The sequence below is a fragment of the Manacus vitellinus genome, unplaced genomic scaffold, assembly GCF_001715985.3.
Source record: "Manacus vitellinus isolate BGI_N305 unplaced genomic scaffold, ASM171598v3 scaffold_54_pilon, whole genome shotgun sequence".
NCBI lineage: Eukaryota > Metazoa > Chordata > Aves > Passeriformes > Pipridae > Manacus > Manacus vitellinus.
In genome coordinates this window covers 3,149,691-3,165,164 of record NW_021940645.1, presented here as the reverse complement: position 1 = coordinate 3,165,164, position 15,474 = coordinate 3,149,691, and the positions used below count along the sequence as shown (strand labels likewise).

At 37.4% G+C, this 15,474-nt stretch overlaps 1 protein-coding gene across 2 annotated transcripts in view; it reads right to left on the bottom strand.

The window, feature by feature from the left end:
- WAPL (WAPL cohesin release factor) overlaps positions 1-15,474 on the bottom strand; it is a 64,245-nt gene that overhangs the window by 9,786 nt on the left and 38,985 nt on the right. The window contains exons 6-12 of one of the 2 annotated variants that reach the window (XM_018081570.2): positions 14,544-14,696; positions 14,158-14,294; positions 12,057-12,168; positions 6,749-6,976; positions 2,494-2,605; positions 1,406-1,503; positions 171-247 (exon numbers count right to left, since the gene is read on the bottom strand). In XM_018081570.2, coding sequence (XP_017937059.1) covers positions 171-247; positions 1,406-1,503; positions 2,494-2,605; positions 6,749-6,976; positions 12,057-12,168; positions 14,158-14,294; positions 14,544-14,696 — 917 coding nt within the window. The remainder of the gene's footprint in view (positions 1-170; positions 248-1,405; positions 1,504-2,493; positions 2,606-6,748; positions 6,977-12,056; positions 12,169-14,157; positions 14,295-14,543; positions 14,697-15,474) is intronic. The other variant, XM_018081571.2, reaches the window with a different exon arrangement.

Here is a 15,474-nt window from a genome sequence, read left to right as displayed (position 1 = left end):
GCAGCACTAGACATTGGTAGTACTCTGTTAGTTGCCCATACCTTCATCTAAATTAACAGTGGAAATTGTGGTATTATGCCCCCTAGAATATTCTGGTATAACTTTTTGTTTATTTTTTCCCCCATCATGGGAAGTGTTGTGCCAAATTGTCTTTTTTTTTTACAACTTACTTAGCAGAGGAGACTATGAGTTGTGAGTCTTTGTATGCTATCAGATAGCTCTGATTTTCTGGATTATGCACAGTTACCTAAAAAGAGAAGGAGAAAGTAATATTAAAAATAGGAGGGGTTTTCTTTACCTGAAAGAGAAGCAATCCCTTTCACTACTCCCCCACTTTATTCAGTTCCACATTTCTTGGTTATTATCCAGTGTAAACTTTCACTTCTTATTATCCATTACTGCATCACAAACCATCCTGAAGTTCAAATTTGAATATTCTAACACTAAACAAGGCTCTTCTAGTGTTGCTTGGAAATTCTGCTATCCAATTTAAAAGCAGAAAATCGATCTGAAAATTTTTCTCTCACCTTTGACAAGGCATGTAATGAGTATTTTTAGGCAGACACCCTTCACCAACCGTTCAGCTTTCTCAGTTTTCAGCTTGTGCTTATACTACCTTTGAGTCTGTCCTTTTATTTTAGTGAAGAAAGTTACCACTGTAGCTATTTGCCCTCTAACCTGGGTTCAATGTGTTCAGTGAGATTCATTGAACTCTGATCCCAAATGTCACTGTCTGATAGGTGGAGATGTGTTGCTAGAACATAACAATGTTCTCCTACTTGCTTATGGTATTACAATAACAGTAACAAACAGCAAACTCAGCAAAGAAGCACCTACTAACCATTCCTGTCAATTAAGCTCTACAAAAGTACCATATATTTTGATTCTGCTGGAAGTTCTCAAAGAAATATTTACCATCTCCATTTACATGCTTAACTGATGACAGGACTACTTTGCCTCTCAGGGCAGTTTTCTCTTTCAGCACTTAGTCAGATGATGGTTCAAATTAGCAATTCTTAAAATATACATGGGTTTATTGCTTCTAAGAAAATACTGCTTCTATAATGATCAGCTATTACTAGACACACACTGAAGAGTCAAACTCACGCCATGAAAACAACATCCATAAACAGCAGCTTTTCATAGGAACTTTGGAAAAAGCATCGTGTAACATTTAGTTATTCTTACCAAAAATAAACCTGGAAGGCAGTACATACATACAGAATAGTAAAACAGATTTTCAAACATTCCAGAAACACTGATAAACATCAGAAAGTTAGTACAAGTCTACGAAAAAAATCAACATTCTAGTGTTGTAATGTAACTATATCCCAAGAGACTGTTACAATGAAAAGGTCTGCTGAAGAAGGGTTTTCAGAAATGCAGTGTATCTGCTCATACTCACGCTTTCTAAGACCCGTAAACACCTTTCTGCACCCCATAACGAAGCAACCAACTTCTCCTCATTTTCATCACTGCTCAGGTGATCCACACATTCTTTAACTAAACACAAAAACAAGTTGTTTTCCACTGTCAGAAAGAGATCTTCAAAAGCCAATTGTACAAACTAAGCAGCTACTCAAAGAGTTGCTATCGACCTTGTTCTACACTTCACACACCTGCAATGAATGCTTGGAAACAATTCTGAAGCCACGATCAGCATTTTTCATTTCTCCAAGTAAATTTAAAAAACAAACCTTAACATTTGGCTTTGCAAGTTTGTGATTGTTGCTACAGATTACTTATTCATATGTTTTATTTTCTCCTGACAAAGAAGAGATTATCCAGCACACGACTATGTTCCTTAACTGTAGTGGACTGTCTTTTAGCAGAGAAAAGAGATACAGCAAGCACACGCTCCCCACACTTCACAAATCTGAAATCATAACCTGAAACCACGTGCAAGTTGAACACTTTCATCTCTCCAATCCTTCTTTTGTTCTTCCTCTGCTTACTTAAGACTCAGCTTTATTCAGTTCAAGAATTCATTTTAAAAATGTCCCTTTTCCTACCTGTGAGATGCTCAAAAAAACCTGAGACATATCTTTGAAAAATGAATTAAAACAAAACCCCCACCATTTTTTCTTGAAGGGCTGACTTCCTCTGGGATATTTAGTTTAAAAACATTAGGTCTGAATACAATTCTAGAAGACTGCAAAGGAGATCTACTCTACAGAAGTGTGCTGCATTTGTGTGCTGAGCAGAGATACATAACACAGTAACCTCTAATCTAGTTTAAGACATTTTTAATCTCACACATTACATGCAACATTATACACATCCTGTTTAACATTAAAACTGCTTTCTACCCCACATGCAACAGAATAAAGTCACAAATATTTCTCAATAACTTGATATTGAATTGTGTACTTTATTTTAACACAGCTAATAATTTTTCTGCTTTTAACCACAGAAAATGAACATTAATAAAAGCAAACATCTGACTACAATTCACTATTTTTTCCCACTGTCAAAGCAGTATCTTCAATGTACCTTTATCTACAATATGATCCAGACCACCCAGAAGTCGCAGTTCTTCTTTAAACCAGTCCCCAGCTCGCTTTGAGGTGAGAGACAGCAACGTCTCCATTGCCAAATGCCCGGTCTGAAAGAGAGGGTCTGCAATTAGTGCAATCATCACAGCCAGCTGTATGTATCAAATCATACAAGCACACGTCACACAAAACCCATAAAAAACAGCAGTAGAGATTCTGAGTAGAAGAACCAGCAGAGGGAGCAAGAATAGACTTAAAAAATATGCATATTTTAAAAAAATGTCGGTACTGATAAAAAGCTACTTTGCATTTTCAAATTTTCTTTATTTTATTAATAGCTTAGAAAACCCAAACAGGCTCCTTTCATTTGTTTCTTTTGTTATCAAAAGAAACAACCGGAGGAAGGAAATGGACAAATCAGCCAGGCAGGAAAAAAAACCAAGAAAAGCCAGAGTGAACACAGCTTCCCTGGCTCACAGATACATTTGCTCTGTGCTTGTAGAACACATTTGCTTCCAACGTAGGTATTTTGTGTTTTTAATTTTAAACCCATAGAATAAAGCAATTAAACTGAAACACTGCAGACAAATGTTACTCTATTTACTGATTCAGTTTTCTTTTAAAAAGAGGAACACATATAGAAATTTAGCTATAGCAAAGATAAGTTCACTCCCTGCAAGTAGAAGTTGAAGAGACTTTAGGTGACTATCTTAAATAATCCCCTGCATTGTCTTTAACCAAAACCAACACCGTTTGTTAAGTCAAGACTGTAACTTATTTTTCCAAAGGCCTCTAGTTAAAGACATGTTAACAATAAAACATTTGTATACAGACAGATTTACACCTATGCAAAAGGAACTAGTATGGATTTCTTGTAACACCTGGAAAACACAGAGGCAAATCTGAACTACCATAAGCTTAATAAATTCATATATGGCACGTAAATACAACAATGAAAGGCTGAAGAAAAACCCATAAGATCTCACTAAAACCAACTGAATTTTACCCCTCTCAAGTCACCTTCCTTCCCTGACAGATTGATGTGCAGTGTTCCAAGGAGGGCTGTGCTTTCTCTGAGCTGGGCTGGATGCTCCAGGACAGCAGTTCAAACTCAGCCCCTCCTGGGAATAACAGCTCACCAGGCTTGAGCTCAGGTGATTCCTCTCACTTTACAGACTGAGCTTGAAACATGGGGAAATCATGCATGATCTAAACCTGACTGAAGGAAGCTGATTAAAAACTCTCCTTGGAGATCTTTACAGCTACAAAAGATGTAGTTAACTTCCTAAATACCTTCACCACAGAAGCTCAAAGGCCACACAAGGTTTGAAATACGGCAAAGGGCAATAAGACTTAAAAAAACTCCAGGAGAATATAATCTGATATTTGTACTACAAGGCATAAGAACATCATTTTTTTTTTCTTATTTTTTTTAATAAAAGCAATGAAACCTTGTAAGCTTTTTGCTTTTGAGGAAAGTAGTCCATTGCATTCAATTTTTATGTCAATTATTACAAAATTTTAACACCAAAGGTTCAAAACATGGTTCCCTTAAGCTTTCAGCCCTATGTTTATGTTGACAGTGAAAACCAGAATAACCTCTTTCATCATCTGGAAAGAGAAGTCACTTCTGAAGGTTTTTGCTAGGATGCAAAAGAGAGGAGTTGGCTACAAGCATGAGCTACAGAGGGCTGTGCTGACTGACAGGCAAGGGCCATTTGCTAACATGAAGGCTGAGTTCTTCAGGTTTTATCTTCTTCTAAGCCAGCACAAAAAACCTGGAACAAATTCAACCCATGGAGAACAATTTTTTTTTTTCATTTCTGGGTTTATATTTTTAATATTAAGAGCAGAACCCTTTAAATACCTGTTTGAGCACTCAAAAACCTAGCTTCTAGACAGTCACATACACAACATGGTCTGTGGGAAGAGAGAGCCAGTATTGATCATCTTCACTTGATCTGTGCAAGATTTGAAAAACTGAAGGTGTAACTGGTTAGGCAAAAACTGGAGTTATCAAAACATCTGCTGCAATCCTCCTGTTTCTCAGTTGATACGTCTGAGTCTGAAAAAGCCCAGATCTTTTCTTTACTCCCAGAAGATTTGCATTTTTGTTAGCATTTTCTGCCTGTCATCTGGTACAAAACAGAGATTACTTATTGTATCTCATGACAGAGATCCATCCAAAAGCAGCTTGATCTTCTACATATGAAGTTCATTATTGTCTCAACTTACCGTTGCTACTATCTTAAAATGGAAGAGAACCTAATCATCTCATTTGGCTTGCAAATATTCTCTGAACACTATATAGTCTCTGCTTCTAGATGGTGCAGCTGGGAGGAAACCAGTTTCCATCTGTGAGGTACTACAGTATTCAGTGCATTTACAGCAACAGCTCAAAATAAATTTAAAAAATAGAGCTGTCTCAGAACCCCCCCCCAGATAAAACAGCTGAAATGGATGGCCTAGGATATTATTACTCATGAACAGCTTCCTCACAAGACAGAGAGACAGAGTCCCTTTTGATATATCCTCTCCCTTTAAAACCCATGCCTAAGAAAACACAAGAACAGAATTACAGTTCATAAAAAAGCATCAGGCTAGATCAGATTATGAATATGAGAAAAGCTCAAGCAGGAGACAGTGGTCTTTGTGGCTGGATGCTTTAGCAATGAGGAACCTGTACCAGCTGTTCCATGCTTAATAAAGGGAGCTGTCTTACATTTTATAGTGCAAGAGATATCCTGGCACTGACAAACTGTGTGCTATGTGAGCTGCCTTCAGTGCCAAAACAGCACTGAAATAAGACTCTGATTATACCAATTCCTAGCTGATCACCACCTAGAGAACAAATTTCATTCTGTGTTGGTATTTCACACTGTAAATGCAAAGTGGAGAATATAATCTCAAATTCATTCTTCCTTTGCAGATTTCCAAGGTCAGAATTCTAACTAATATGAGCCCCCTACCCACATGTTTCATATGTTCACAGGGAACAAAAAATTGAAACTTCTAAACAATTCCCCACTGTCACCACAAACTGATTACCAAGATTAAGAATGATGTCATCAATATTAACTTCCTCACCCAAAATTCAGCTCTTGCTATTGCTACATAATACTGACTTTTCATACCAACTCAGCTATCTGTTCCACAGCCAGAATTTGGATGGAAAACCCCCAAGGTAAACCCTTCCTAAAGTGACACAGAAGTCACAGAAGCTACAAAAGAAAATGCCAGCTCAACAAGGCGTATCATCCTTTAGTCTAACTGAATATGGAATACAATCTTGACTGCAGATTACTGGCAGGAGTTGGAACACTACTTGCACAGATAAAGCTCTAAAAGACTCCCTTCATAAACAATAAATCAGAAGCTTCTCCTGTTGGGTGTATTACAAGAAAAATGGCAAAAACCTAGTAAGAATCTTGAACAGAATGTGTTACAGGATGCTAAAAAATTAAGATCATACCAACATTCCCTACGCTGAAATATGGTGGATGCAATGACACATTAGTAGATTTTGTCATTTATGACCACTCATCTAGTCAATCTGCCAATCAATTCTTTAAATATACTCTTTTAAAAAGCCTTTGTAACTTGCCCTTTATTTTCTAAGCTACCATCAAACCACAGCTAAATTTATTTTTAAACAAAAACAGTTCACTCTGCTGCAGCTGAAGGTATTTTCATGAAAAGCAAGTATGTTGAGAAAGGGAAGAAAAAAATTCATCCACATTTGTGGTAATCAACAGATCTGCCACCACACTTTGGGCAGGGAAAAATCAGTTTCTGTAGGGCAGATTGTTGTTTTTTTTTTTTAAATGGGAAAACCTGCACCATATTTTCAATTTAACACAAAACACTCTTATTCCCATGCATAAACCCCTACTTGCTTGTGAAAGTACATATAAAATTGAGGCAAAGAAATGGAGTCCAATAATCTAAGCATGGTCTTTAAACACATGGTTATTTAAAGTGGTACTTGTTTTTAACTGCTCCCTTAGAAGGGGCAAATGGACACTCAGAGAGCTGAAGAACACCACACCTTTATCCTACTGACAGCCTTTTAAAAAGGAATTTTCAAACTGGAAGAAGAAAATACTTGCAGTGCAGTCATGTACACATCAAAGGCAGACAAAGTGTCACACCTCCTTCGCTGGGGACACGAAATTCAAGATGATGCTCACAAGTTCCATTTTACTGAGCATTCCACAATTGCCAAGGCTTTCCAACAAGAGCACGTTACCCACCGTGATGTTTTCGAGATCGAGATGTTTGTTGTGAACGGTTTCACACAGTCTCCGAATTTTTTCCTTAATTTTGTTCATGTCTTTTTCATTCAGTAGCTTGGCAGAAGAAGCATCTTGTTCCAATTCCAAAAGCCGTATCATCAGATCTAGACTGGCTCTGTCTAAGTCCATGTTCAAGCGATCTCTGCTCAGGATGTACATCAGAGCTGCTGTACAAAGGGACAAATTCTTGGGGTGGCAGAGAAAGGAAGAAAGAGACCAGTTAGTTTTTAATAATCATTCTAAGCAGACCTTTTACCGTTTTTAATAAACAAGCTGAAGATTTATGAAAGAAAATGCCTGACAAGTCCCAATGTACACGAGCACTCACATGAGCACTCACTGTTGTACAGGTTCCTTCTAGCAAGTTACCAATGCTTTCTCCTAGCAAATCAAACTGAGACACAAAGCACTCAGTGTATTTACACAACCCTAGTGGAAAAGCACAGGTTTCTACTTTTGAGGGGCTCAGTGCTGCAGACAGAATGAGAAACAGAACCTCCAGTAACACAGTATTACAGAAGAGACAGATGGCAGGGGACAAAGTGAAAAAGCACAGGGTATGTGGCAAGGTGGGTGAACATTCTGGTTTGAGGGGATGAACTGATGACAGCACCAGAAAATACAGAGATCATAGAGACAGTGTCTGGGGGGGGCAACACAAGGGGAGTGCCTGGTGACATAAATTCTGATTCTGCCAAACAAGTCTGTCAGTCAATAGTTTATCCAAACCTTTTTAGCATAAACACATTTTAGTTCCAGGGGAATTCTGCTTTTTGGAAGTAGCCAGAGCATAAACCAGCTTCCCCCTGCCCTGTTCCCATCAGTCCTTAACATGTGAATGTTATTATCCTATCTCATACAGCATGGGTGTAAAGGGATCTCTTACTGGCAAAAGAAGATTTAAGTTTCCTTAAAGAAGGAATTAAATTTCATCTTCATGAGGATCCAGAAAAGCAAAAAGAGCAGTTGACTGTCAGGAAGGGACACAGAAGACAGTGAGGAGAGAGAGAGCAAAGCTCTCCATCCCCAGTGTTGTTAAGTACAGCACTTGCACCGAGAGCACTGAGCTCCAAGTCATGGTTAAGAGAAGAATGTTCCAGGGAACTGAGTTGTGCTGGGCACAAAACTTTCAGAAACCTTTGACAGTAACTGGAGGAGAGGACAGCTGAGGTGTGTGTGAGGTATGTGTGTCCTACTGAGATCAACTCTCAAGAGCCAACAGGCTGCATGCATCCATTGCAATTGTTTCTGTATAAGGTAAATTAAAAATGGAAACAAACTAATTCTGGGATGTGAGTGTTGTACAGCTCAACAGCAAAGAGCAGTATTTCTGTGTCAGAGCTGATTAACATCTTTTTAGAGTTCAGTCAACCATCAAAGCAATCATTAACTGCTGTTTATTTGAGAAGCAAGTAGTGATCATACTTGGTCATACTAAGCAGTATCAGTATTTCCAAGACACGATTAGGCAGATGACAGTCTATCAAAAGCAATGTTAAAACTCCTTCCTGTCTGAGTCAAGGAAATCCTCAGGTGAATAAAGACTTTCATCTGACCAACTACCAAAGATGCACTTGAAGTACTGAAGGAAGGAAGCAAGAGTTTCCAAATCCACAGCTCCTTTTGTGAATACAACCTTGAGACAGAGTTGTTTAAAAAAAAATCCAACAAAATCTTAGCTGTGAACATCACTACTCCAGCCTTTATCACATCTGTGATGCAAAGCAGAAAGCAATCTATGCGACTTAACTACACAGAGAGGGACACACTGTTCTCCCTTAATTTTTATTAACTTTCCCCAGTAGGCCTTGCAATTCTATAATTTTAATTATAGAAATGTTTACTCTTGATTTATTTGCAGCTGGCTTATCCTGTAATAAATGTCAGGTTCCTGGAAGACTCTGGAAGACGAGGTTCCTTCAGAACGACAGCGATTAAACAGGACACAGGATTACTCCACTAACCATTGTTCACCCAAGGTAGACCTAATAAAGCAATATCTACAAAGAACTATTTTCTAATGACCAGCATTATCTAGGTGGGTTTCTTGCTAAAAAAAAAAATTTGCTTTAAGCCCCCAAAGGAGTTCCTATCAGCTAGAAACTATGCAGCAGTTAACAGAGGGAAACTGCTGAATTTATAATCTGGGTTGCCAATATTTAGGTATTTCAAAAAGTTAGAGACTGTTCTTAGATCACTACTCAGAAATGCTTTACAGATATTCCAAAGTCTGATAAGGGCAGTCACACTCATTCTGTAAAGCTCTGTACCAAGGTTCCCTTCTTTTCAACCCATCCAGCTTTCCATTATGCAGGGAGTAACAGTTCTCCCTCCACATCAGCTCTGCCAACACATCCCTTCAGATCTGCCTCCCAGGTTTTAAAATACTGAAACGTTTCAGAAGTGACCAAGACATGATGCAGCAGGTCTCAGGCTGCAGGACTGCTGGAAAAGCAAAAAAGGAGAGGACTAGCTCTGTGTAAGAAGAACCAGGCTCCTGCCACAGCACACACACAGGAGGGACTCGGGCCAACAGGCCTCCAAATGCTGATGTGCAACAGGAAAAGAGTGATGTTGTAAAAGTAAGGACCTTAAATGTGGATGGTGCTTATGACAGAATAAACCTGCTTTAGCTTCACGTCAGTGATATGGGTTTTCTAACGTTGGTTTCTCTTAGTCCCTGCAAGCAAGTTGGTTTCATCTTGAATGAAACAACCCTACATTTTCCTCTGATCTGTGTAACCACCCTGCCTGAAAGCTATTTCATGCCCTACAGGTACAATACACAGAATTCTGAGCTGAGAAGGAGGGAAAAATTGTTAGTACAACTTATTTTTGATCAGTATCCTAAGAAAACAAAGCAGCCAAAGAATCCAATCAATCCCTCAAAATCCCTCCCTTACAGATTGCAGTACAGGGGCGTTTCTTTTCGGATGAGCTTCCCCCATCCCATTCTATTCCTCAAGATGCTTAAGGCACATTCTTGCTTCCAAAGAAATGTGGAGAGAGGAAAAAAATTAAAATAAATAGAATTTGCTCTAGACAGAAATTTTATGGCATATCTAACTACGGATTTGCACTCCATACTTCTACAGAATTCAGGAAAACATCCTAGTTGAACACACACTCCAGAAACAGCAGACCATTTACACCCACTCTCATCCTTGTCTTCTCTTGCTTGTTCTATTTATACTCCAGCTTGTGGGAACAGATGGTTATTTTCTAGGGTTCAGCACTACATTTAATGCACTTTTGTTTTTTTTTTAAGTTATTCACATGCTGAAGACATTACAAAACCACATTTCTGTGCTTAACTACTGACAGTTATTATGAAAATATAGGTTTTATTTTCAAAATTAACAATACTTCAAAACCTTCATAGAGCATCACTGAAGAAACAAAGTCAATTAATAACTTAAGCGTAAACACAAGTCTACAAGAAAAATTTGGTGGAACAAGTAATTTTCATGTGATTATTTTGGGGCATAGCTCAGTAAGATAGCTGGTTATTTTGTTTTCCTTGCTGGTTAAAGAAATGGCAACTGCCAATCTGCAACTGCTATTTTATACTCCTTATGGAAAGTTATAGAGTCCCCTCCACCCTCAGTCTCTTCCACTGTATCAGAACACTGAATGCAGTATATGCTCATATCTGTTTCTATTAGCAATGTAATTGTGGCAGTTTTCCCATCTCCAAAACACTTGAAAGAAAAATATTAACTAAATAATTGTGCATTTTTTCCCCTCAGTCCTTATTCATCTTAAATGGATTTGAGCCACGCATGCAAAGCCTAGTGTGATTTATTATTCTTGACTTACTTCAAACTGAGATTTAGTGGAGAAATTTTATTCATTTTGAATAGTGAAATGATGAATGAATGGAAGGATAGCATAGAAAAACACCATGCTTATACAGAGAAGACCATGTTGGAGCATATACTGTCAGTAGTTAGGGCACATGTATTAGCATTTATCAGGAGTAGTTTAATAAATCAGTAATTTCAAAATACTGTAAAACCTGTACCAAGAATGTACTGTAACTATATTAAAACATTAACTACAAATTTTTTTTCCCTTGACAAAAGGGAGCGTTTCATCAAATATACTGAAAATAGTGAACATAATCAATGCTTTTTGCTACTGCAGACTAATAATAGCAGGCAATTTCCTTTTGAACTGCATGTGCTGCTTCTTTGGAAAATGAAGGAATAATGGTAACTGTTAAAAGACAGCCAAAAATACACCCAGCAAGCTTGTACACTTTCCAAGGAACCAAAGCTGTCCTCTGCCCATCTCCTGCATCTCAGTGGTGGCAACTGTCCTAAATAGCATGCCTGTACTTTACTTATTTCTAGTATCACTTGGCACTATTTTGGCAGCTCACAAAATAATGAATTCATTGAACCTGGTGCCTGTTTTACAGTTAGCCATCGCTAATTTTTGAGGGAGATGGAAAATAAGCTATGACTTTAAATCAGTTACTGAAGACTCTACAGCTTTTCCCTCCACCCACAGTAAGATGTCAAACAGCATCTCTGAAATATCTATTTCTGTGGGTGCAAAGTTTCATTCTGCATTGTATGTCATTCTTCTAGAGCTATTACAGAAAATAATAAAGCTGACTGGATATACAGATCTACTACCCATTTCCAGTGACATCTTCTGTGTTCAACTTCTGTAAAAATATCTCAAGGGACACCCCACAGAGGTAACGTTGATAGGAAGGAAAATCCAAACTGCTTCAGTTTAACTCTCAGGTCATGTTATCGTAAGTAGATAAAATTTACCTTTCCTAGATTTCTCATAGAGCACTGCACACACTCAAGGCATCCCACAACTGCAATTACAGCAGTGCTCAGGAGACAGGCACAAGACATGACAAATTCCCCACAACAGCTACAGAAAAGGTGATAATTCACATACAAGCAAGCCTGGAGATGAGCACTTAGAGCCACCTTTAAATACAACAAGGAAAGATTCCTTCCAAATGTATTGTATTTGAAAGAAATCATAAACACAACAAGAAAACAACGAAAAAAGCTTAAGAGATGCCATAAAACAGTAATCCAAACTGCAGTCAGTTTTTTAAAAAAGCTTAAATGATTTCTTAAAAAAAGAATTTCCAAACCCAGAAGCACATGAACAGTGGAAGAGGAATGTGTCATTGGAACACAGCTTTCTCAAATGGAGCCACTGATCCCAGATGCACACAAAATTAACACACAGTTATCAACTAACTCTAAGGAAATATGCAGTGTCTCCTTACCTGGTGGTGCTGGGAATCATCCAGTGTTTTGAAAACCATGGCTACCATGCCGTGTGCTCTCAGGTGCATTCGGAAGCTGGGCATGGCGCACTTGGTCGCCAGGCTGATTACACTGCAGAGAATTCAGTCTGCATTAGAACAACTGAAATGGCCACACTTAGCAAACCAGCACATCAACAAGCCCACAGCACAGGACTGACCAGATGCCTCAGACAAAACTCTGTTGGGATGTTTCTTCTAAAATTTATATAAGGCAAGTTTGCAATTGGTGAACAGAGCAGTGTTTTACTCAACAGTTGATTACCAGCACCAAACCATGTCTGCTTTATTCTAAGCCTGGCTAAAAACAGGATTTGAAAGAGCACCTTGAACTTGCTTCTTAAACAAAACAAAACCAAAAAAAAAGGTGAAACCAATAGTTAAATTAAAACATTCATGGATTAAGCATGCAGGTCTGATTTAGAGACACGAGAGCTTATTACAGACCAAGGCATTACCAGAAATTGTAAATGTGAACTTCCACTGCTATCTGATGGTTATCTAATTGACTGACTAGTCCCACTTATTGTCTGATATTACTTTTACAGGGCATTTTTTTTATATTTATTGCTGCATTTATGAATGATGGAAACATTATAGATTTCAGAAAAAAATCTGACAAATATATTAATCAGTGACCAGCATACCAGTTCATTTCAAAAATGGAGTCTTTCCCCTGGTTTTATCAGTAAGCTGCCACTTCCAGCACAGTGAAACATGGCAACTATTAAAAATATATTGCTTTCAAATGTGCAGTAATGTGGGAGTGATTCTGCAATCAAGTCTTCCATGGCTACTGAGGACTCTGATGGTAAGGGATGCACACAGTAAGGTGTTGAAAGAACAAGAGGCTTTTCTGTCTCCAGTCACAACAGCACCAGTGAGAGCTTACCTACCAGCTTCTCATTCTTTTATGTCTATTCCTATCCTTACACACTGATTCCCTCTGGAAAAACACTTTTCTTTTAATTTGTTAACTGAAAGAAAAGATTTTTATTGTGTTTATACAAGTTACATTCCATCACATAAATTTGGAAAATAAAGAATTCAGTTTAAGATCTTAGTACATTTGCCATATGAGCAAATTAAGAGCACTCAATATGAAAAATACCCCAAATTGTCACTATAGTAGTAATTTATTCTTATCATAACGTATATACAAACTGGATAACAGAGTTCTTATTTCTATACTCCAGCAACAATAGTCATTGCTAGTTTCTGAAGAACAAAGAATAAATTTTAAAATAGCCCTCTTAAAGGCACATAAAGCTTTTTCTCAACCACAGTCAAACCACAAATAAAGCATTCCCATCACCTGTCTCTGTGGGTTCAAATTTTACCTTCTCTATTGTTTCAGTTTTACTGAACAGAGAGGAAAATTTACAAGTATATAAAAAATATTATAAATGGTTATTATATTTAGCAATTTGATAATTACTTTTATGTCCAGGGAATGGACACCAATATTAATTCATAAACTTTGTCAAAGCAAGACTAACATTTTTCCCACCAGCTTCACAATAATGTGTAACTTGAATATTAAGAGTGCAATGAGTAGTCTAAGACAACTGAAAGGAGCCTCTGATTAACACTGAGGCCTCTTTACTTCCAGTGTTATTTCTCAACAGAAGATAAAGAACAGACAGCTGGATTTAAACAATAACTCAGTATTACATTAGTTCTAGATTACCATCAGCAAATTTTCCATTCTTAGGGATTTTATTTTAGAATTGAATTTTACATTAAGAACAGAAAAGACATCATACAGTAGGTTGCACTAAACAAAGAAAAGTTATCAGAAAATATTTTTTTAATTTACAGCTGGGATAACAAGTGTGTCATATGTCTCTTAAGGTACAATTTTCTATTTCATCTTCATGGTTATACTGTTTTTGATTATTCACAAGATACCATCTTGGTTATTATTTTCAGATTTTATTCTTCATAGCAGAAGTGCCAGGTAAGTGGCAATGACATTTTAAAGCATGGTCTCTTCTCTGACGAATATTTAATTCAGTATCTCTTAAATATAGGTTCAGTGTTTTATATTAAGATATCTTACCTAAGGCAACGTGTGTTTAGGGGTTGATTGCTCTTCAATCCACTTAGCAAGTACTCAATATCATCTGTGAACTCTTGATTTTCACCAAATTCCACTACATCATTGAAGTGCTTTACATGCTGAACAACAGTGTATAACTGGAAAAGACAAATATTTTGACCTAGGTAAGTTGCTCTTGGGACTGATTATAATCTTAACAAGTACAGTTTAAAAGTCTATTCAGTTTTAAGTGCAAGGAAACATTAAGAAGTTAATGAAGGCCATTCAATTATTTAGATAAAAATATTATTTTTAATAGGAAAGCCAAATTTCATTTTGAGACTGTTCCTTCAGTACTTAGGATTACCGAGAATTCTTTATCTTAAAAATTTGTTAAGAATACTTACTTCTTTGTCTTCTTTCCTACATTTCAATGCAGTTACTATCTCTTGGTAGGGCTGAGTAGGTATTGTCACAGTTTTTATCACTTTGGGAGGTGGTGCAGGAGCCTTAAAAACTCCATCATCTTTATGAATTGCCTCCTTTGAAGATAGCCTTACCTATTAATAAGAAAGTGCTAAAATGGGCAGATGTTTTGAGCACGGAAACATACACTAAAACATCAGGAAACATTACAGCTGTGCAATTGTCAAACTCACATTTTGGGACTATTTAGTCCTTGCCTTACACTACCAAGATGTACCTAAGCTGTGGGATAATGTACCTATGCTTAAATTAAAAAAAAAAAAACCAAAAACAACAAAACCAAAAAACATTTCTAAGTATCAAGAAAGCTCCAGTAGAATTCTGAAACTAAAAAAAAATAAGACAAAAAGGAGTCTTTTATACTGGTTCCTTAAGTTTTAGGGTAAGTAAACCAACCAAATTCAGTGTTTAAAAACAGTTAAAGTTTGTAGCACCATAAAAAGTGCCACACAGAGAAGTGAGAGGCACGGTGCATGCCTCAAACAGGTACTGCATGCTCTTGTAAACTCATGGTATTCTCTGTACACGAGCCTTATTCCTGCTGTTAACTACTTTAGGAACAACACATCAGAGCACAAAATACAGCAAAACCTGTTCTGAACTTACAACAGGCAGGAGAGAACTTGATGTTAGGTCTAGAATAACTACTGACAGGTTTCCAGACATCTCAGGCAAGTATTACAGGTTTCTCCTCAACCTACTTTGCTGTATTAGTTTGAGGCTACTATAAGCTTAAGTGTCAGCTTATCTTCAGATTACTACTTTGGCACAAATTCAGATATGAAGACAAGCTACAGAAAACAAGGCATACAGGAAACAGACCTCCAAATGCCAAATTCTAAACGTAGTGCC